Source organism: Cricetulus griseus, chromosome 2 (genome assembly GCF_003668045.3).
Source record: "Cricetulus griseus strain 17A/GY chromosome 2, alternate assembly CriGri-PICRH-1.0, whole genome shotgun sequence".
NCBI lineage: Eukaryota > Metazoa > Chordata > Mammalia > Rodentia > Cricetidae > Cricetulus > Cricetulus griseus.
The window spans coordinates 39,230,655-39,255,696 of NC_048595.1; the positions used below are offsets into that span (position 1 = coordinate 39,230,655).

The 25,042-nt window shown below is 35.9% G+C and overlaps 1 protein-coding gene across 1 annotated transcript in view; it reads right to left on the reverse strand.

Annotated features, from left to right (window-relative positions):
• Agbl4 (ATP/GTP binding protein like 4) overlaps nucleotides 1-25,042 on the reverse strand; it is a 1,036,629-nt gene that overhangs the window by 899,561 nt on the left and 112,026 nt on the right. The window contains exon 4 of the mRNA XM_035438666.1: nucleotides 19,559-19,571. Coding sequence (XP_035294557.1) covers nucleotides 19,559-19,571 — 13 coding nt within the window. The remainder of the gene's footprint in view (nucleotides 1-19,558; nucleotides 19,572-25,042) is intronic.

Genomic DNA, 25,042 nt, shown 5'->3' on the forward strand with positions numbered 1-25,042 from the left:
CTGGTGTGTTTCATCTGGGTACCTTAATGCTGCTACAATCTTATTTTTGACAGTCAATGAGGATGTTCTGATCTATATTTACAGGATTCTGTTTATGTGAGTTCTTAGCCTCTTTGCAGTGCTTGATGGCACTGGTCACAGGGATGTAGACTGAAGCTGATCTTTCTTAAAATCCCTGTTACTAGACTTGGCTGATTCAGTCTTTGTTCCCCACACTGTTCAACGTAACAAGGCTTTGAGTATTAGATTATTTACAAACAAATGTATTTAATTCTCATAACAGCTCTCTTAATTAAGCATTTTCAAAATTATGTATCAGGAAATTATGTTCAGGGAGGTGAAATGATAGAGCCAAGATCACACTGAAAACAAGAACATGAATCAAGATTCTGATCCAGGTATTTATTTCTTAATCCACAGACACCAAGAACTTGAGATTGAACTAGACCTATCCAATTCTCTACATTTTGGCACCATAGTAGACAAAGTTCTGTGTTGGCCTACGCCATGCTCTGTAGCCCTTTCAATCCACAGCGTAGTCCGTGACTGTCCTTTCCCACCGAATACCTGCATGTTAAAAACAAAATTCTTGGAACTGAGGTCTTACTTGTGTTCCAAAATTCAATTTAAGCTCCATTTTCTCTATAGTCGAAGAAAACATAAAAATTAAGGTAACTACTAATGGCCCTAACACACCAACTGTTCATGTGCTCTTAGTAGCCATTATGCTGAAGAGTTGAAACATTCCTGCTTACCTGGCTGGACTACCTTCTTCCAAACAACACCAAGCCCAAGATCCAGATATACTGTGATAAGCTACTAGTCAATCTCTCAAATGCTGCTATTTAGAATAAATCAAACTCTTCAGACTGAATTCAGAAATCAATGTCCCTTTATAGTTGTATTTTTAAAAAATGACTGCTTTCCTGAATGAGTCATTTATTCAAAATAGATAGATCATCACAAGTGGACACACACATCAGCTTTCCTTCACTTGATCCTTATCTTCACCATCTTTCTCTGCCCATGATCTCCTCTGTATTGTTTAAAGACTTCTTGGAACCTAACCCCTTATAAGAGACATTCTCAGGCCTATCTGGTTCTAGTAATCACTTCCTTTTTTTCAAGTCCACTGCATCTATTTCAGACCTTAATTCAGTGCAGCATTTGCCTACAGCAGGACTACAGTCTCCTTAAGGGCACAATCAATGGGGTCCCCTTTGTCTGTTACTGCTATGCAGAGCATTGTGTCAGGAAAACATTCAGATTTCATTTGGCTGGACTTCTTCAGCCATGAAAATATTTCTCATTATCTAGACTCTCAAGTATGCCAAAAATATAGTTTTATGTTTTATTTCTTTTATTTTTGCATTCAACAAAAAATAAATGTAAACAACTTTATAGAAAAAAACATTTTGGAAATCAGTGGACATTGGATTTGCACAACATTGGAGAAGCAAGGCTATCTCCAAGCAAGGCTATCTCCAAATGTAAGACATCTGGGTTGAAGTTATTCATTTGACAAATACCTTTAATGTGCCAGGCTCAGTGTCAACTGGGCAGATAAAGAGATGAGACAGATAGCCTTGCCCCTCCAGGGTTCATAGTCTCATGAGAAAACCTTCAAAACAGATACTAAAATGGGTTCTTGAAAGTGCAGCAGGCATGTGATAGGTGGAGAGGGGAAGGAATCACCATGAATTAAGTTCCAGAGTTGGAGTGGGTACAACTATTTTCATGCATTGCCTGCATTGATTAAGCCATGTAATTTAGTAAAATATTCATCCTCCAACATGTATTTTTTCATTCTATTCTGAATTTTTGTTTTACTTTCATAAAAAATGAAGTAGAAAAGCTAAGTACCAAAAGTTTCTCATCTATAGCAAGCTTTTAGCGTTGAATAGTCTTCACCAAGAGAACCTAGAGAGCCTAGAGAGATTGTTAGGTAAGGCTCAGCCTCTATGGGAGAAAGATTGGGCTGTTGCTAGACCCAATCAGACCTCAACCTGATTAACTATACAAATTGCCTTAAAATATGCAGCTAACGTTATCATCAAAGCAGATGTTGTGGATCAGAAATGAGATTAGTGAAAGAACAAAGGGAAATTTTCATATCAGGGATGCTACTAGACATTGTGCCAGTTGACATCTGTTTGGCAACTGCCTAATCGGACTCCAAATCCATGGTTATCTGGTTCTTCCCGAACTGTACATAGTGACCTGAATAATAACTCATGACCCATAATTCTTTTGCATCCTTTCTAATGACAATAATAGTACATACAGCTTTTAAATTATTATTTATTAAAATATTTAGTTACATGCTCTATTTATATATGCTATTATATATAGTTATCCAAAGGAGTCAAGAAAGTAGGTGTTCACAACACCGAATCTCACCATCTTAGTTAATAAGGCTTTACTGTTATGAGGGAACAACCATGACCACAGCAAGCCTTATAAAGGAAAACATTTAATTGTGAGGCTTAGAGTTTCAGAAACATAGTCCATGATCATCATGGTAGGAAGCATGGCAGCACACAGGCAGACATGGTGCCGGAGTGTTAGCTGAGAGTTCTACATCTGGATCCACAGGCAGCAGGAAGTTACTGTGACACACTGGCTAGGCTTGAGCTTCTAAAACCTCAAATCTCACCCCCTAGTGAAACACTAACTCCAACAAAGCCAAACCTAATAGTGACACCCCCTATGGGCTTATGGGGGCCATTTGTATTACAACCACCACATTCTCCCACCACCATTATCACTTCCATTTTATAAAAAAAAAAAAGGAATATGAATTTAGTTTTTAAAGGGTCTCACTATGTAGCCTCAGGCTGGCCTGCAAGTGGCTACATAGATGAAGCTTGAATTCACAGATATCCACTAGCTTTTGCTTCTCAAGTGCAAAAATAAAGGCTTATACCATCATACCAGGCAAAGTAACTGGAATATTGATTGGGAAAGTTTAACTTGTCCATGGTCATGCAGTAAATAAATGGTTAATTCAGAATTCCTAGACCTACTAGAAATAATGCCATTGTCATTTCTGCTACTTGTATTGCACTGCCATTCATTAAATATTTCTATATTCCTTAAGTTGGGAAAAGTCTTCACATAGTGACAGAACTCTGAATGTAAAGACAACAGCAAATTACATTAGTAAAGGAAAATATAGACCACTTCCAATGACTGCAAATCAAGATGTTTCTTTTCTAAGTTTCTCAGTTATAAGAACTTTTTAAAAATGTATCATCGTGTTCTGTTTTAAAAACAGGCATTTAATGAGAAGAGATAAACATTCCACATATAAGGCTGGGAGATAATTCAGTGATTTAAGTGAGGAACTGAGCTTGCTCTCCAGCACCCACTTAAAAAGTCAGGTATGACAGCACACAACTGTACTTCCAGAACCAGGAAGTCAGAGACAGGTCTAAGGTCCCTTCAAGAGATGTCTCTAAACACAAGGTGGACTGCTCTTAAGTAAGGACATCTGAAATTGACCAGACACACACACACACACACACACACACACACAGAGAGAGAGAGAGAGAGAGAGAGAGAGAGACAGAGACAGAGACAGAGACAGAGAGACAGAGACAGAGACAGAGGCATGCACACACACAAGCACACACACACTAAAAAATCGAGACTAGGAAGAAAAATAATGATCAATTTAACAAAATTAGGTTAGAGAAAAATATAGAAAATGATAAAGTAACAAGAAGTTAGCAAATGTTAATCAAAAAGGCAGTCAAGATGCCAAAAAAACAATATTATTATTGTATTAGACAAAAACAAAGGTTTTAAATTTGGGTCCAGAGTCTGGGTCATGTTTTGCCACCATTTAGCTCTTTTTCTGAATTTCTTATTTTTACTTTTATCCTTAATCCTTACACCTACACAAAATTTCATTTATCATTTCTCTCATATAGTTTTTCCATAACCACAAGGATTATTAATAAAATTAAAAATAAATAAATACTATATAGGCTCTATGAACACAGACAATTTTCCAAATTATTCTTACTGTTTCTTTGTAATCTACTGACCTAAGAAATTCAGATAAAATGAAACAACAATTGCCAGTGGAATCCTGAGCAAAAAGAACAATGCTGGAGGATATCCACACCAGTGTGCAAGCTATATTACAGAACTATAATAATAAAAGCAGTGTGGTACTGGCACAAAGCAGACATGCAACTCAATTGAACAAAATAGGAGACACAGATTTCTGAAAGCATAGTCACTGTGCAAAGGCAAGCCAAGTTGTTGCTGTTGTTTGCTATTATCCCTGTACATAATAACTTAATTGGATAGGAAAAGCCCTTGGGTTTACTTCTCTTCTTACTTTCACTGTATTTACTACTTAATAAAGCATAATACATGCTATGAATCTATGGGTTTGTTGTAAATAAAAATGGAAATTCTTAAAGTTATAGGATTGAGCAGTAGAAAACATTAGTACTCTTTTAGAGGCTTGCTACCTGCATTCATGGGTTTTTTTTCATCTATAATACATTTCTTTGCCATGATCCTCACTATCTCTTACTCATGCTAGTAAAAGTTTATAAAAAATATAGAAAAAATTAGAAAACTACACAAGTTATAAAGCATATCTTAATACTTTCAGAAGCCCAGTAACCTGCAGATATAAGCCCAATTATAAAGGTACAGAATGTAAAAGGCACTCTGAAAGTCTCTTTCCATGAATATCCTCCATCCAGAATTTTAACATGACAGATGGGTTTGTCTGCCTTTAACTTTATGTGAAAAAAGTTTTGTGTGTACAACTTTTAGCCCCTTGTCCAGGCTACTGTTGTGAGATTCTTCTATGTTGTGGCATGTAATTGAAATTCATTCACTCTCAAGGCTAATGTCCTTCTACCTAATGAGTTTGACAAAATGACAAAACATATACCACTTAACTTACAAAGTTTGTTTATAGAGCAATTTTAGGTAATTTTATTAAAATTTTTGATTATAGTTTTAGATATAAAAAACTTGTGTTCAAGATCAAAGGTCATGCATACAATTGCTTTTCTGACTGTACTTTTACAATGAATTTCCAAAATTCAAGTAGTTGTGAGAGGTGTCAAAAAAGTACTTATACCAATTTTCAGTTCCACCAATAGTATGTAAAAGGAGTTCTAGCATAATCAATATTAAATATTTGATTTAGGATTAATTTCTCTTGGAAGGATTATTACCTAGTCCACCTGTGCCACTACACTGTAATCTTTCTACTTTTACTGCTTATTTTACATAACTTGTTTGTGATTTATGTCTACAGTGTTCAAGTTCCTTATCAGTAGAAAGCATATCTTGTTCATGTTAGCACACTTACTAGGAACTGAACAAACAAAACCAGAAATTGAGATAATATTTGTAGAATGAATAAGTAGATTATAATATTTAATCTTACTCCATTGCTTTTGATCTGAGAAAATTTAGAATAAAAAGAAGTAGCTATCCTGGGAGAAGCCAACAACACATCAGAAGCACAGTGGCATAGATGAGGCTAGAGTCAGGTCTCTGCCTTCTATGCCATTGCTTTTCCTGCTTCCCTTAAACAACAAGTCTACCTGGAATCTTTGCTATATTTTTCTCTTTCAAAGGAAAATGCAAATATGCAGTATAAATCCTCTGATAGATTGATGATAAGGCCATGATACCAATGGGTATGCTGAGCCAGAAAACCCAACTAGCAGAGACACTATGCTTCGGGACGGACAAGTATTCAAGGGACGAAATAATCAGGTATTTGTGTCCTCTGGGGAAGATCTTAAGAGTTAAGAGGTTTTGTATGCGCACCTCCAAAATTTGTTGAAAGTTGAAGAGATTGCCTCAGTTTATGAAGTGCATAAAATGTTCTAAGTTATTGGATGTTATAGTATCTGATTTTAGACATGAAGAGATAGTTGCCAGATATGCCCTGACAGTTTGTAGTTACATCCTGATTTTAGAGAATTCTGCCAGATAATTTTCTCATACACAGATTTGTATTTAATTTTATAAAGCACTAAGGCAAATACACTGAGAAAGAAATAAATGGGTAAAATAAATTCTGACTATTAACACAGTTCAAAGTGAAAGGGCTCTTAGATTATTTCATTTCCCTCAAAAATAAGCAGGACCTTTTATAAATTACTTAAATTATTTAGACACAAATCATTTTAATGAATAAATCTTCTTTGGAACTGCCTGTGTGCGTGAAGATTACAAGGAAACATGACAGTTTTTACCAGAACAATTTCTTGATCTCAATTCTTCAATGAATATCTGTTGTATACAAAATAAAAGCCCTCAATTTGTGTTAGGATTCCAATAAATCAGGTACAGGCTATTCTCTTTAATTTTCATATTCTATTAACTTTATGCACAGCATCATTCCTGTATATACCCTATCAATGTCCTATTTCGTTACATTTGTTCTGTGGTTGAAGATGGGAAAAGAGATGGGAGGGAGGGATAAAATAACATACATGTGTGTGCCAGGCATTAAGTCAAAAGTATCAGATCAATCATATAATTTAATCTTTATGTTACTTCTCTTAAACGTATATCAAGTCATGTCTTTGGCCACACATTGTTGCACTGAAGCTGTCTTTTGCCAGTATCTTCAATGTCCTTAGAATGTTAAACTCTAAACTCAATCACTATCCCTAAACATACTCAATCTAATAGTAGCATTTGGCACAGAAAACCCTCTCACTATTAAATGGTTTCTTCACCTGGCTGAGTATACTGATTAACTATAATAAGTACACTCATTCTGCCTTAGCTGGTTGCTCCCTCTCAAAAGGAAGATTCTCCTCATAGCCTTGACTACTAAATATCCCTCCTAGTTCAGTTGTTGTAGCTTTCCTTTTCCTCTTTTGAAAATACAAACATTCCCCTTGTAAATGTCTCAAATCATTAATAAGTTCCAAGTATCAGTAGCCCTCCATTCTACAACAACTCAGACATTTACTTGAACCCAAGATACATTTAACCAACTACTTTGTTCCATATATCTACCTGGCCTGAATATCTAACAAGCCTCTCAAACTAAACATAACCCCAAAACTAGCCTCCTTAGCTTTCCTTTAGGCTAGCTTCTTTGAGAGTCTACCATTTCATTAGTAGCAATTTCTTGTTGGTATCTCATCAGAAGCCCCTGCGTTTCTAGAGACAGCATATTTGCTAATCCCCAAAGCCTACAACTGCCCACAGGTGTGATGCACACAGGCTAACAGATTGGATACAAAAACAGGATCCATTCTTCTTCTGCATACAAGAAACACACCTCAACTTCAAAGACAGACACTACCTCAGAGTAAAGGATTGAAAAAAAAAAGATTTTCCAATCAAATGGTCTCAAGAAGCAAGCCAGTGTAGCTATCCTAATATCTAACAAAACAGAGTTCAAACTAAAGTTCATCAAAAGAGATGGAGAAGGACATTTCATATTCATCAAAGGAAAAATCCATCAAGATGAAGTCTCAATTCTGAACATCTATGCACAAAATACAAGGGCACTCACATTTGTAAAAGAAACATTGCTAAAGCTTCAGTTACACATCAAATCCCACACATTAATAGTGGGAGACTTCAACACCCCACTATCACCAAGAGACATGACTGCCAGACAGAAACTTAACAAACAAGGGAACTAACAGAGGTTATGATTCAAATGGACTTAATAGACATCTACAGAACATTTCATCCAAACACAAAAGAATATAGCTTCTTCTCTGCACCTCACAGAACCTTCTCTACAACTGGCCACATCTCTGTCATAAAGCAAATATCAACAAATACAAAAAACTATAATAAACTCTTGAGAAGGAAATGTCAAGTTTCACTCCTACAAGTGATATCATAATTTTAGTTGTCTCTATTTTGGTGGTTATGTATTTTCTAAATATTCTTGACATACTAGTCTACAATATAACCAAGCTAATTGTGCATAACAAAAATTACAATTGTTGAAATAAAAAGACTGGCTATACATTTATTATCTATAAAAGTATTTCACAAAATTATTTTTGTTTCATTTCCTAGTTTGTGATAGGGTTAATAAAGCTTATCTTGTAGGGTTTTCATATTGCAGATTACAGTTGAACTAACACAGGAAACACTTCCAAATGAAAATAATTGCCACCATTACTGTTACCTTCAATAGGCAAGGTTACTTTGTTTCACTTCCTTTATCAGGCTTTTCTCTTTGCTTCCATTACTCCCCTACTGAAGTATTCTTTACCATCATGACATATTTCAAATGGAATCACTGTTTTGTTTTATAAACTTCCTCATCCTCAACACTTCCAAGCAAGTGATATATTTGCAGGAAATGATCAAACACATTCTCTCTAAAAATCGGGGTATTTGTTGATTTATTGACATAATAATTTGTTACTGGTTAATCCTTCAGAGATACTGGAACTTAGTCTAAGAAGAGAGGCCCTATGGGATGACACCAAGAGATGCATCATATCTTTCTCATCTCTTTTCTTCTCTCCTTTGTCCCCTAAGGAACCATTCCTGTGTTAGTAACAGCTTCATAATGGGTAGTCCTTGTTAATTCCCATGTCTCTGCCCTTTTTATACTCATTGCATTGCAATTTTGGAAGACTTACACACACACACACACACACACACACACACACACACACACACACACACACACACACACACGTAAGCACTTCCACTACCAAGGAAACATGCAAACATCAAGACCCGGTAGTTCTAGAACTAGACTCAGCTTCACCAAGCTCAGAGAACTTTCAATAGATCTGTATCCTCTGTGTCACGGGAGTCTGTTTCCCCAGGACTTTGCCTCATCTTCCAGCTGTTCTCTTAACTGTTATCTCACTAAGAGTAGCAAGTTATGGTTTGAATGATCATAGAATAGAATCAAAGTTTCACACGAACAATGCCCTTTTTATTATTGAAAATAAAATTATTCTCTCACATAATACATCCCAAACATATTTTCCCTTTCTCTACTCCTCCCAGCTCCTCCCCACCTCCCTTCTCTCCCAGACCTACAACCCGCTGCCTGCCCACCATTTCCCTTCTTACAATGCCCTTTTACTTGAGTGGTTTTGCTACAAAGTTTAGTTCAAGAACCAAAGCCATAAATCCATTTTCCTTGAACACTCCTGTTAAATTCTATGGTCTCGTTGCAACCTGACAATCCTAAAATATAGCCCTGTGAAGTGACAGTGCAGTTGTTTATATGGTTTATATGATATATGGAACAACAGGCTGGACTATGAGTTGTTCAAGGATGAAGACTAAAGTTATCACTTTTAAATTCTCTCTGTGGTTTGGGGATGGCCTACACAATAGAAGAGGTAACTCTTATACTGTGTTGCTTTGGTATGTACTAGGGTAAGTATGAGGATGCAGTAGGGGTGTACAGGGTCTTAAAAGCCCCCACCACAGCAAAAACTATATCAGAAGTCTTCAGTAAGCATGAGAAGATTAACATTATCTTCATCATTACTCACAATTTTTAACACTGAGTAATAAATATCAAATGTTCCTTCTTCAGAGCAAAGTGATATCATTGTGTGTGGTTCCTATATCAATTTAAAACTCTTTGAAATAATCACACCGTTCATGGCATATCATAAGTACTTAAATATTACTTAGCATTAATAATCCTAAAATGGCTGAGACTTCTATATTAGGGACAACCAGTAACTTTCTATTATTCCTTAGTTAACAGAAACCTGAATCTGTGGAAGGGAACACTGTGCCCAGCTGAAATATTAAACAATTCAGCCCACCAGATAACAATAGCCAATCAAATATAAGGGCAGCCACTGGCTATGTTTTCTAGGTAAAATCTCAAAACAGTTGATTTTCTTCAGCAATATATTCTTTATTTTCCTCCTTCTTGTTGCTTTTAAATGTAGAGCTGGTGTTCTTTTCTTTAAACCATAAAGTGTTCCTAAGTATATACCCAAGAACAATATATAATAGAGCATAAAAATGGAAGCTGGATATCTGATAACATCACATCTGACCATCAGAACCCTTTGCTCACATGTTTTTGGTTTTTGTTTTATTTTGTTTTGGTTGTTGCTGTTAGAGTAAAAGAAACCCTAATATTGTTGAGAAGACATTACTTTGGTTTCTGTTATATATAGTGAAGCTCAACCTCAATTCACATGCCTACTGTCTTCTGTCTGGCACCATCACAAATGAGAATTTTCCCCTTTATTAGTTTATAGACAACATAAGGCAACTTCATAATAACCTTGGTGCTGTGTCCATTCCCTGTGCTTACAGATAAGAAGAACCCAATGAGCTTTTGTTTGTTTGTTTGTTATTTTTATAGTCAAACTTTATTCCTGTATGTTTATTTCCTTAGGCCAATGTTAGTAATATCATCACATCCATGTTCTATCATTTCATCATCTATTTATTTCCCTTTCTTAACTGCTACAACCTGTACCCTAAGGCACCTTTTGGTTTTTAAAAAGCATATTTGTTTTTTAATATACAGTATGTGTGTGCACGTGCATGCATGTGTGTCCAGGCATACATGTGTGTTCTTGTATTCATGTGTGCCATGGAGCATATACGGAAGCCTGAGAACAAGTTGAGGTACTCCAGTTCTCTCCCTCTACCATTCAAGCCCCGGGGGTTGAAGTTGGGTATCAGGCTTGGAGGCAAGTACTTATATCTGCTAAGCCATCTCACTGCTCCTCCAAGCCACAATTTCAATGTTACATTTTATATTATTTTCTGTTCTTCTCTAGTTCTCTCTTATGTTCGCCTTAATCTCAAGGAAGTCTTAACTTCTGTTGAGTGTAGGGATTCTAATACACCTGGCTGTAGATATACTAGCTCTCTATCTTCTATCCAAATCCATAAACTGACATAATGCCTCTCTGCAAGGCATATGTTGAAGTTATATAACGCATACTTCACATGAAACACCTAGCACTGACTGACTTTATAACATCAGCCTTTTCCTCCTCTGTCATCCCTTCTCTCCCACTTTATTTTGAACCCTGAATTTCACAGGAGAATTCCTTGAAAGGCATCATGTCTCTGTTCTCCTCTTTGGCTGCTTAGGCTAAAGACACAGTTCACCTTATCAAGCAACTGTTAGCAGGTATCCATCTCCCCATTGGCTGATGGAGGGTGGTGCACTGCATGAGGCCTTAGGTCAGCACCCACAGGAGACTGCTGAAATTTCCTTACTACACTCAAGTATTAGAGTTTCATTACTAGACCCAAAGGAGGGCAAATCATATCATATTCAAAGAATTAGTAATGCCAACAGTTCATAATGAACATGGCTCTGGAGAGTTGAACTATCTGAAGAAAGAAGCTATGCCTTCTAACACTGGAAAACTAATACATAATGCCCATAATGCCTATTTGGCATGTATGGCTGGCTGGGGCAATGCAGCAGGATCTAGGGGATATGTTTAGGTATTTATTTGAAATAGCAACAGAGATCATCTAGACAGGATAAAGACTGTCAGGAGAGATTGGGAACACAAAGTATTCTCCTCTTCTCAAAGTGTTCACCCATAACACAACAAAATTAGAAGCCAGTGACAACGTGGATTTATAAATGCTAGAACAAAGATTGTGGTTCATTGAGCATTTGCTATGATCCAGATCCCAATGAGGCATCATATGTACGTATTTTATCAGTCCACATTAAAAACCCACATAATCAATATGATTGCATTTTGTAGTTCAAACCAAAGAGACACATTGTCATGTTGCAGGTCACACTGTTAAAGCATAGAAGATAAATTATTAGAATCATACTAGTCTGTGTTTATCTTACCACGATGTGCTCTTTTCAAAAATACCAGAGTAGCCATTATAGGTTTAAAGAGAAATTTGGCACTACAGAAATGTCCAGAGATCTACAAGGATGACCTTAACCAAGAATCTAAGCAATAGTGGAGAGGCTACCTTAAATGCCCTTCCCCTATAATGAGATTGATGACTACCTTATAGCCATCCTAGAGCCTTCATCCAGTAGCTGATGGAAGCAGAAGCATACACCCACAGCTTGACACTGAGAAATCTTGGAATCCAGTTGCAGAGAGGGAGGAGTGATGAGCAAAGGGGTCAAGACCAGGCTGGAGAAACCCACAGAAACAGCTGACCTGAACAAGGGGGAACTCATGGACTCCAGACAAACAGCTGGGAAACCAGCATAGGACCAACCTAGGCCCCCTGAATGTGGGCATCATTTAGGAGGCTTGGGCACTCTATGGGGCCTCTGGTAGTAGAATAGTATTTATCCCTAGTGTACAAATGGACTTTGGGAGTCCATTCCACATAAAGGGATGCTCTCTTAGCCTAGACACAAGGGGGAGGGCCTAAGACCTGCTCCAAATGATATGACAGAATTTTAAGATCCCCATGGAAGGCCTCACCCTCCCTGGGGAGCAGAAAGGGAACGGGATGGGGGGATCTGTAGGGAGGATGAGAGGGTGGGTGGGAGCGGGAACTGGGATTGATACTTAAAACAAGATTGTTTCTAGTTTAATTTAAAAAAGAGAGAGAAAATAAACAAAAATACCAGGTGAAAAAAATAAATCATATATGCTCTCCCTCCTGTCTAAATGAAGATATTTACTCCTAAAAATCCTTAGGTGGTTTAATGATTCAAATAAAACTTGAAGTAGCAAATAAAATCATATGTCCTATAATGTCAACATTAAGCACATATTCATGAACATTTACAGTAACCTATTTATTTATTTTACTTCAAAGCTCATAAGTATACAGAAAGATTGAGTTAGTTGTTTCATTATATAAAAAATTTACTGATACACCTATAATGATTAAAGGGGAAGAATAAGATGTGGGTAAGGAACTACTTCAGATTTGAGAGCGGGAGAGAGAGACAGAGAAAGAGAGGGACAGAGAGAGCGAGGCAGTAATCTGTAGGAAGAGTTGTTTCAGGCCACAGCACAAATATGAGAGAAATAGGACTTACACCCTCCCTGTGCTCTGTCGCTGGAGGCATTATAGTTAATTTCAGGAAGCATAACTGAATTAATGAATATACCTTAGGAATTGAGAAAGCATTGTTCCTAGGTATATCTTTCTAGAGGGCTATGTCTGCGGACTGATGGAGAATACTTTCTCCTTAGCATGGGCAGACACCATCCAACCGGAGGGTCCAAGTAGAACAAACAGCTGAGGAAAAGTGGATATTCTCTTCTTGGGAGCAGGTGTCCTACATCTCCTCTTTTGGATTTAGAACTATACATTCAGGTGTGTAGACTTTGGTACTTATGCCATTGACCTTCTGGGTGTCTCAAGTTTTCATCCTTGAGCAAAGGGAGTTAATATCTCTGGTTCTGAAGTGTTCAGTCTTAAACTTAATAGCTTCCTAGGATCTCTCTGCAATTTACATAAGCTATTGTAAGTTTTCTTAGCCTCCATAATTATATGAATCAATTCTTCTAATAAATCAATCTGCCTCTTCATTACAAAATCTGTATAAAACACCAAGTAACATAGATGTTAACAGCCTGGGGAAAATATGTCAATAGTGTGAACTGAGGAGAACCAAAAGGTTCCCTCGGGTGAATACAGAGGGCAGGAGTTGAAAAAAATCAGTTAAAATTTGTACAGTAGAAAACATGGACAGACATTCCCAGGTTGTCAGAATTCAACACTGAGCTTTACCAGAACAATTTCTCTATAGGTGTAGGAATCTGTTTCTTCATTGTCCTGCGGACTTCCTCAGCAGAAGCTTCGAAAATGAATGTTGGTTGGACAAACTAAGCTTTCCCTATATTACTGTAGCTCATCTTGAGGCTTTAATAATTATCCATTAATTTCTCTAGGAACCATTCTAAATTCCACGTCCATGACTTCAGTATATTATATAACATTATCTAGCACTAACAGCCCAAACTTCCATTCCAACACGCTATTAGTTCCTTTTAATCACATCTATCTCCTGCAAGTTTTGCTGCACATAAAGTTACAGACACAAATGTTCAAGAGATTGCTGAGAAGTGGTCATGTGGCTTCTTCACACATTGTCTTCTCTGTCACCACAGAGTAAAACATTTCCTAAGCCATCATGCTAATCAAGATCAATTATCCTTCTAATAGGGTGATTCCTCTCAGCCTGCTGAACCCTAGACATAGAAGTACAAAGTTCTAACACTTTGTACTTAGCATAGGCTGATTCCCTGAAAAGTAACACTTCTATGTAGCCACTTTCGTGCCTTGCCCAACATTAGGCTATGTTACATAACACACTAGTTTCTGGTAAGCTTGATTGTTAAGGAAGAATCTCTATGTACCACAAAGCCAGAACTAATAAGCATGTGTACTTAGAGATTGCCTTTTAAGGATGGTTAATTATTAGGATGGATGGTAAGCCTGGATATGTATGAACCATTTGACTTAGGTGTACTTCCTTAAAGCATAAGTTTTCAACATGCTTGTAGTCACTCCAGAGTAATGGATACAAATAGTACTAAACTAGTTTCTGGAGCTAATTGGGTCATCTTCATGCCCTATAGAGTAATCTAAGAAATGAAGAGAAAAGAAAAGAAAACTACCACACATAAAACAAAAAACAGAAATGTAGAAATGATGCACCAAACACTGGTCTACACTAGTCCAGAGAAAGAACATATCAGCCAAAGGCCTAGACTAGTTTTTCTTAAAGTATAATCCCAGGAATATCAATAGCATCATAGTATTTATACCATCCACACTTATTTTTTAATATCTGTCTCATTCATTAACCTGAACAAGACACAAAACAGGAATTATGTCTAAACAACCGAGCAAAAACCAATGCATAGAAAGGGCTCAATAAATACTTGATTCTAAGATAGTAATAGCATCAAGTCCTTCCAGAAAGATTCAAATTAGTTATATAATAATAAAGGATACAGTATCTTCAAGTAGTCACATAATCAATGGAAAAAATGAAAGTAAAAATGAATACACTAGATAAAAATTTCATTATAAAAGAAGTTGTGCCTTTATTATCAAACCATAAATTAAAGTCAAAGAAGAACATGTTTCCATATGTATATTTACTGTAAATAAATTATAAACCACAGAAAATTATAGTCATGAATCACTATTACTTAATAACTGGGAATATTCTAAGCAATGCATTGTCAAGTAATTTTTCGCATTGTTTCAACATTTAGAATCTACCTACACAAAACTAGATGATAGAAAATTAACACAAATGCTTTATTTTACATTGTATTGCTCCTGTATATTAGCTACCGGTACCATGTATTACTATAGAGAATTCAGTAGGCAACTGTAAATGCTAAATATTTTGTATCTCTAAATTAAGTTAAACAAAGAAGGTACAATAAAAAATAGATTGTTTAGCTTCATTATAATTTTATGGGATTACCATCATAACCATATTCCACATCTGATCAAAATGCTCTACAGTATATGAGTATATCACATAAATAAATCACATAACGCATTTGTTACATAATACTGGTGTGAATATAGCATGTAATATTCCATATATTTTATATAATCCAAAAAATCCTATAGTTATCTTGTATTCTAAGGCAAATATAATAGGTCAAACAAGCATAGTATTCCCAATACAAATGCAAAAGAAAGGCAAATTCTGTAAGCAATATGTTTTAGTCAATAGAATTGAAAAGTGGTAAGAATGTGATGATACAAAATTCCAAAGAGGAGGTAAATTTTCTGAGGTGAACTTAAAATTGTCAACCCCTTTGAGAATATTTTCTGATTCTGGATACAGGCTGAGGATGAGTGTTGGCCCAAGCAGAAAGCTCCTCAAAGAAAACCAATAAAGTCTGAACTGCAATCAAGGGCTTCAATGATAAAATGGAACTTGTAAGTCCTCAAAAATAAAGCTTAATTCTACCACATATTTGTGACTGCTAGTGTTGGTTCATCTTTAAAGTAATTTCATATCATTTACAAAAGTCAATTTCAAATAGATTGTAAACATAAATGTAAGTAAAACCAGTGAGATCATAGAAAAATAATGCACAAACATTCTCACGACCTTGGAATAAGCATACATTTTAAAAGCAGGACTAAGGCCATAACTTTCAAAAAAATAATTGATTACCTGTACTACAATCTATACATGAACTAATATGTTTGCGATTCACATTTATGACTTATATTCAGAAAATTAAGAGATTCTCAAATATGAGAAGGCAACAGACCAACTGAAGGACAACTCAAAAGAGATTTGAAAAATCATTTCATAGAAAAGGCTTACCCAGAATAGAACCAAACATGACTGCAAAAAAAGGGTCAATAAAATGATTCATAATGACATTCTGCTATACTCAGATTGGTGCCTAGCCCAATTGTCATCAGAGAGGCTTCCTCCAGGAGCTGATGAGAGCAGAGCTTGAGGAACCACAGCAGAAGATGGGGGAAAGGATTGTAGGGGCCAGAGGAGTAGAGAACACTAGGATAACATGGCCCCCAGACTCAACTAAGCAGGCCTCTTAAGGGCTCAAGACACTGAAATAGCAATCACCAAGCCTACACAGGTCTGTGATAGGTCCACTGCAAACATACTATGGTTGTTTAGATGGGGATTCGTTGGACTCCAAACAGTAGGAGTAGGGTTGTCTCTGACTCTTTTGCCTACTTTTTGAACTCCTTCCTACTGGGTTGCCTTGTCCAGTCTTGATATGATGGTTTGTACCTAGTCTTATTGCATCATGTTATGCTATGCTTGGTTGATATCACTGAAAAGACTGCTCTTTTCTGAAGGGAAACGGAGGAGCAGTGGATCTAGGGTAGAGGCGAGGTGGGGAGACTTGGAGAAATGAAAGAAGGGTTTATTGTATGGGAGAAGAATAAATAAAAGGTAAAGAGAAATAAAGAAAAGAAAGAAAAGGTTGTGGAAAGAATCATATAAACTACCTTTAAAAAAGTGATCAAAGTCTTTAATCATGAGGAAAATATCAGATAAAAACCACAGGGATACATTTCTTCATGCATATGAGTTCTACTGTGAAAATGGCCAAACAAGCAAAATGTCATGAGTGGGGGAAAATGAGTATATTAATATAACTATTTCAGCATATGAACAGCAAAATAGATAAACTGTGTTTGGGCTGGTATAACAAAATAACATCCAGTATGGCTTAAACAACAAACAGTTTTTAATAACTCTAGATACTGGTAGATCTGGTGTCTAATGAAGAACATTTTCTGATCACAGATTTCTTTTATTCTGCATCGTCACATGGTGGAAAGTACAGAGATACAAACTCTCTTACATCACTTCATATTCAGGCTGTAATTCTGCTCATACCAACCACTCTCAGAAGCTAAAGCCAAGTATCACATTTGGGACAGTATTTAAAATATGAGGTTAAGCCTCACAGGCAAAACCTGGGGTCTAAGTTAAATAAGATCTAGGGGTCTAGCATGCAAAACATCTTAATAATATACTATATCTATTAAGATCTAATATATATATATATACATATAGATAGATAGATAGATAGATAGATAGATAGATAGATAGATAGATAGATAGATAGATTTATATCTAGATCTAGAAATAAACCTAGCCACATAGGCTAGATCAAGGGTACACCAGAAGTATACTTGCATTCACTTCGGTTTCAGACTTGAATCTCATCACTAAGAAGAAACCCTAGTACCTTGCAAGCCACCAGAACACAGCCAGAAACCAGTTAACATCAAACGTATGACCAATAACATAATTGAGCCCAGCAGAAGTAGCCACACTAAAAGTTTTCTGAAAGATGCCCTACTATCAGAATGGGAAGATAATATACTTGAAAAAGAAAACAAATTAGTTTAGGAAAAATGATGATAGTAAACAGTAAATGATGATGAAAGTGTGCTCCTTCTTACACACACACACACACACACACACACACACACACACACACACCTGAAATATATTGAGTCCTTATAACAGTATGATAAGGGCAATATTTTAGTATCTTATTTAAAAACAAGGAATATAAAACTTGAGGATTTGCCCAAGGCCATACAGCTAGTAAGTAGAAGAACATGAATTCAAATGAAGGAAGTCTGAGTTTTGCTCCAGGAAGTTCTGTTTATTCATTTATTCAATAGTTGTTAGTAGGTATATATCAAATGTCAGGCATTCAGATACAGACTGCAAACAAACATGAATTAAAGAGAACCCAACTTCACAAAGTAACAGAACCAGGAAGCAGATTTATAAAGAAAGTGCCAGAAGAGAGGTACTAGGTAACTACTATCCAAATATATGAACATCTTTTTCCTGTGGAAGATCAAGATGGAAATTTTAAATGGGTTTTGAAAAGTAAATAGAATAAAAGCAATCCCAAAAGAATAGGAAATGCATTTCAAATATGGAAGACTGTGTGTATAAAACATACCATGTAATGATTACAGTTTTACATACATGAGAGAAAAGTATGCAGAAAGAAGAAAGGCAGTCAGTCACCCGTTTTCCTGAAACAACATTATAGGCATCTCCATTGAAAGAACATACAGAGCCCAGGTCACCTAAGGTTTCATGGGAACAAACATGAAAATTTAGTTATTTGTTAAAAGCTTCAACAAAATTACATTTTTAGCAAAAAAAAAAAAAAAGGAGAACTGAAGCTTTGCTCATTAGGCAACTTACTTTAAGGTAGCTTTTAGAAAGATTCAGGTGTTGTTCTTGTAATAGAACACTGTTGCCAAGGTGATAGAGACTTAAACAATTAAATAAATATAATTGTAACAAATATGTTCTCAGACGAGACAACTCTGCAAAAAGAACTCAGAGCATTTGAAATACCAAGACCTCTCTCATCACAGCACAGAGAGGAGAGTAAGATAGTCAGAGCACTGTGCTTCAGGGTGTTGCTCGCCTTGAAAGAATGCTTACATTTTACAGCACAAGTCTTACAGGCTCTGTCTCTAAACCTCCTTACTACCCACATTCTTCTTTTATGTAGGTTGAAACAATTTTGATTCCAATATGAAAAACATTCTTTCCTATGCTTTATCTCACCACATTGCCTGCTTCAATTAATTTACTTCAGGACTCAGTACTCAAAGGTGATCCCATATTCTTGGGAATGGTATATTTTATTTATATATGATTATTCATGGTCACCACTTACATGTGACTTTTTTCTAAAAAAAAAAAAAAAAAAAAACTTCCTTCCAGTTTTTGAAAGAATTATACATAACCTGGTATATAATTGTTGTGTATAATCCAACACATGACCCACTGCATAATAACAGCACTGTTTCCATGTACTTGTGGTGTTTTAGATTGTATCAAACTTTTACATACTCTCTCATGTAATCTTAATAAAATTTTTCATCATTTTCTATGAACACTACTTTGTCTATAACAATGAAGAAAGGGTTCATGGAAGGCTGGTTTCACCCAGGGCCACAAACATGGTTTCATGCAGAACAAAGCCTTGAACTCTAGGTTGAATGACTACAAACGTAACATTCTCTATACTAACCTAAAGCCTTTACTAAACATGACACAATGTTTAATAAAACCTAGTGAAAATAATTTGAATTTTATTAGTCCTACTAAGGTTACACGGCTTTGTCCAAGTCACAAACAACACATCACTTTTTTCAAAAGGAAAAAGGCATAATGACAATATGCTGTTAAATTGCAAACCTGTCCCAAATACCACTCCACTATACACACAATAGAAGGAATGCATGTGCAGATTTTAGGATTACATCTGGAAGCACACAGCCTTGCTTTATATTACATCAAATGACTTCTTCAACCTTATGACATGTCATAAAGTTATTGACTATGGTTAATATTAAAATATAACAAAAAAACTTGTAATAATATATTCTGGTTCTGGTTTCAATTCTGATTCTAATTTCCTTAAGTTGTATGGTAACTCCTCTAAATTGCTCCCTTGTTTAACAAATACATTTGTGCAAGAATTAAATAATAGAGCATGATATATAAAGCTTTTAAAACAATCATGAAGGTGCTGCTCAATAAATGGCAGTCACTTTAGATTTCGCAGTTGTTGGTATTGCTACTATTACTCAATAATTTCCTTTTTACTACCAGTTAGTATCTCTGTAGAGATTGAGTAAAGCACTAGAAAATGGAAAGATCTCCCATGTCCATGGATCATTAGAATCAACATTGTGAAAATTACCATCTTACCAAAAACAACTTACAGAGTCAATACAATCCCAATAAAAAATGCCCACAACACTCTTTATATAAATAAAACCATAAAATTCATATGGAACCAAAGCAAGAAAAAGACCCCAGAGAGTCAAAGCAATGCTGAGCAAAAAGAATACCAGAGGGATTGCTATTCCAGACTTCAAGATATATCATAGAGCTATAGTAATAAAAACAATGTGGTACTAGCACAAAAGCTTATATAGATCAATGTAATGAAATACAAGCCCAAATATTAACACTTGCCCACCTGGTGAATGAGGACTCCTGGGTGCTGACTGTACTGTAAGCCCAATGATCAGCTGAGAGAAGGTGAATTAGCCTCTAGCAGGGATTAGCCCCCTTATTGGATGCCTAATGCATACTGACCAGTCCTAAAATCAAATTCAAACAACAAAACAGACTAAACACATTGTATTTCTATATATTTGCATACAGATTTGTATACAGTGTACACATATTTATGTATGTAACAAAAATAATCAAAGGAAAACTATTAACTTGAGAGTAGAGGCAGCATGTGAGGGCTTGAAGGGAGAAGGGGACCTGAGAGGGGTTGCAGGAAAAAGGGATGGAGGAAAGTGATGTAACTGAATTTCAATTAAAGCCTTTTCTTCTAGAGAGTTAATATTTTCAACTTTTATTTCCTACTTTTAGAAAGTAATTTGTGTGCAGACTATTAAAATTGCTTTGGACCACAATGAATCCATATTGTTAAATAATTCACAGGCTTATGTGAATCACCATAAAATAAAATAATCTTGTCTGTAAATTTGAGGATGCCAAAATTAGAAAGCAAAACTCTACTTCATGAGCCTGAAGCATTACTTTCTCATAACACTCTCAACAGTAATGGAACTTGAATGTGTAATGGTACTTTTTCTGTTTTCCTGGGAGAGACTTTCAATGATATACAAGGCCGGCACCAATCATTTTTTCTTGCTTATTTTATCTTAGAGGCATTTATTATTTAACAATAATTATATTTCATATGAGTGGTAGTTAAATTCCCTGATTTAAAATGTGTTGCCTCTTACCCACCCACTGCCTTAGTAACCACATGACATGTAACTTTCTAACAGTGTTAATCTTTGTTGTTGCTGATGGCTTCATTATTGCTGCTGAAACTACTATTCCTTTTTAAAAATTATATCCTATGTGCCAGAGTATTTTTGATCATTAATTTAACAATACTGTGTGTCCTGAACAATGAATACTACCACCACAGCTTTGAGAGGAAACTTTTCCAAAATATTCATGATGGTATACTGAAGACAGACTGAATTTCCATATTTCAAGGTTTTGAAGTATCACCTGTTATATTTATAGACTTACTAGTGAATTACTAGGAAGTTACCCCAAGTGGCATGAAGAGTCAACATAGTCTGGCATAATAGGTTGGGGCAGGGCCAGGTCCTCTCCCATGCAATAAGACTGAGCATGGCATCACACCATAGGGAATGGGCTCCAACAAGATAGGTCATGCACTGGGATTATCCCATGTTCCTACTGCTACTGAGCATGGCACCCCACCCTAAGGAATGAACTCCAATAAGCTAGCTCATATACCAGGTTTATATTGTGCTATATTGTGGTCCTACTGCCAGGGGCCCCTGAGCTAGTCCAAGCTTTACAACTGTCTGCCACATGCAGAAGACCTAGTTCAGTCCCCTGCAGTCTCCATAGTTGTAGGTCTAGAGTTCATGAGTTTCCATGAGCTTGGTTCACTGTATCTGTAGATGTATCCAAAATGATCTTGACCTCCCTTGCTCATATATTCCCTCCTCCCTTTCTTCAAATGAATTCCCAGAGCTTGGCCTGGTTCTTGGTTGTGGATCTCTGCACCTGGTTCCATCAATTACTGGATGAGGGCTCTCTGAGGATACAGTATTCATCAATCTGATTATAGGGGTAGATCAGTTCAGGCAACCTCTCTACTATTGCTAGGAATGTTAGCTGGGGTTCTCCTTGTGGGTTCTTGGGAGTTACCTTAGCACCAGGTTTTTCCCTAAGCCCATAGTGACTGTCTCTTAAATAAACCTTTTTAAATAGAAAAATAGATTAAGATTTATTTTATACTATGGTTCTTAAAAATATTAAGCCTGTTGGTGGTGAAATGTGACTATTTCTTGGACAAACATGTCAGAATTTAAGTGTGGAAGGCATCTAGGAAGAGTGAAAAAGGGGGGTAGATTCAATATGCAAATCAAGAGTTTTAAAGGTATTGAAAGTTGGATAGCAAAGACAATGGTCCTACAGGATAATAACTGCTGTCAGGAACCCTGAGATGGAACTACCTCCTTCCTGAAGTCCCCAGGCTCAAGAATGAAGAAGAGATAAGGAGACTATCCTCAACAGAGACAACATAGCCAATAAGGAGAAAAGAGATAGACAGAAAAGAAAGCTGTGACTGCCAGAAGATGGTTTCCCTGAGTATGCACATATGTTTATGGAAATGATCTTCTTGAGGAAATACTAAATTATTATAGAAGAGACAAATTGTGCTCTAATATGTCAGTATCAATTCCCAACACCATGACCTGGCAAGAACAATTTAAGAGAAGAGTTGGTTATTTTAGATGACAATCAGAGTTGATGAAGGGTTAGGTAGGTGGGCAAGAGGACAGGAACTCCCAGCTATGGTGCAGGAATGTAAAATTACTTGATCATATCTAAATAGACAAAGAACCAGAGAGCAGACTATATGAGCTACAAACACCAAAGCCTCCTAGGATATACTTCCAGCTAGGACCTACTGCCCAAAGGTTCCAAACCTCCCAAAAGAGTGACACCATATCAGAAAAGCCAGAAACAATTCCTTTCCTCAGCAAACAAACAAACAAACAATAAAACACTCAGTATTTGAGGTGCTTGGTGTACTCAGAGGAGATTTGCCTGGATAAAGAAAAAACTGCTAGCAATATCCATCAAGGCTGTAAGCAAGATCTGAATCAATGGAACATTAGTTTCTTCATAGTATAACTATATCCCCAAACAAAACTCAAAATATTATGTAAATGCAAAAATATTCAGGACATAACAAGGCAAAATTTACATTGTTTGAAATCTAATAAAAACTACTGAGTATACAAGCAAGTAGAGCACATCATAATAAGGAAAAAACTTAGATGACTGAAACTTATTTAGGGATCATGCAAATGATCAAATTGGTAAATAAAGATACCATTTTAGCAAAAGAAGAAAAATTATAGTAGTATCTATATAGAAAGATAAAGAGTTTGTCTAAATCAGCACTTGTGTCTGAACTCTGAAAAACTATAAATAAAAAATCAAATTACACAGAGATTTTTGTACAGGACATCTACAAAACATGTAGATCTAAACTAGAATTTATTATGGAAATAAAGAATTTTCCCCTTTGCAAAAAATGATTAGGCTGTACTTCTATTCAGTATATGAGGTTCTAGCAATGAAATAAATCAAAGTAAAAAGACTAGAGATATGAAGTAAATAATAAAAATAAGGAAATCAATTTCCTTCTTTTCAAATGACATGACTGGCTATACAGAAAATCCCATGCTTCTTATACTGATAAGCATTTGGGAGACTACAGGACATAGGATCAAAATGAACCCATGTATTTGAAACTTAAAACACAATGTCTACCAAAAATCATCAGATATAACAGAAAAAGTCTGACAAGAAATGTGAATGAATTCCTAAGATGAAAATTATAAAATATCCTTCAGAAAAATTCAACAGAATTAATAAAAATATTGTATTCACTGCAAAGAAGACTCTATATTAATTAAATCTTATTTCTATCTAAATTGACCCATAGATTCAATATTAACACTCTTTTGTGTAAAAACAGATAAACTTATTTTAAAACTCCCAGAGAACTGAAAGAATCTAAAATTACCATACATCTTAGAAATGAAGTACAAAATCCAGGAACTTGACAATATTACATTTTAAGACTTTAAAAGCTACAATAAATGATACCTCAAATTGACAATGAAAATTTATATAGAAAACTAAATGCAAGTTGACAATGAGAAGGATCAAAGGCATTTCACATATAATGGCTACTGGTACTAATGAATGTGTATAAACATTTCTTTGTTCCATAGAAAACTATCAAATTGAAGCTAGTGAAAGACAGTGACAATTAGTGGGGAAATGACTGGAAAAAAATCATGAGGGATTATATTCACTAAAGTTATTTACTTTATTCACTAAAGAATGGAAAGCAACACATATTTGTAATCTGTCCAAAGACTATAAGAAAAATGGTATGAATAGTGTTGTGAAATCCATAATCTCAGTGCTCAGGTGCCTGATGCAGGTGGATCATAAGTTGAAGACAGTCTGGACAGAAAGAACCTATCTCAAACACAGAGACACAAACCTGCATATGTGCATACACAAATAAAAAGGACATGAGAAGACAGGTAGTGAGCTCTCTACAAAATACGTTTTCTTTCCATAGAATCAAAATGTTACTTCACTGATTTTCCAACGCTCCAGTATCATGGTATGACTGCACCACATTTTCAGGAAAGGAATCTGAGTAGACATTATGTATGTTTCTTTAGGCTGGAATTTTCAGAAACTGGGTCAGAGTTCCATGCTTTCTATTCTCCTTCCATTCAATGGAGGTAGAGTGGGTCAAGGCCCTTTTGTGACATAGCAAAACCACACATGGATGATAGCCTTCAGGCAAACAGAAACCTTCACGAGGTTAGCATTTGAATGAGAAATAGAATGCCACTGAGTCCAGTAACTAAGATAGTAAAGCTGATTTGTAAGAACCATTGGTTGTACCTTAATTAGAACGCAAGGTCATAGGAACAAAATGTCACTGAGATAAAGTAACCTAATGAGGAA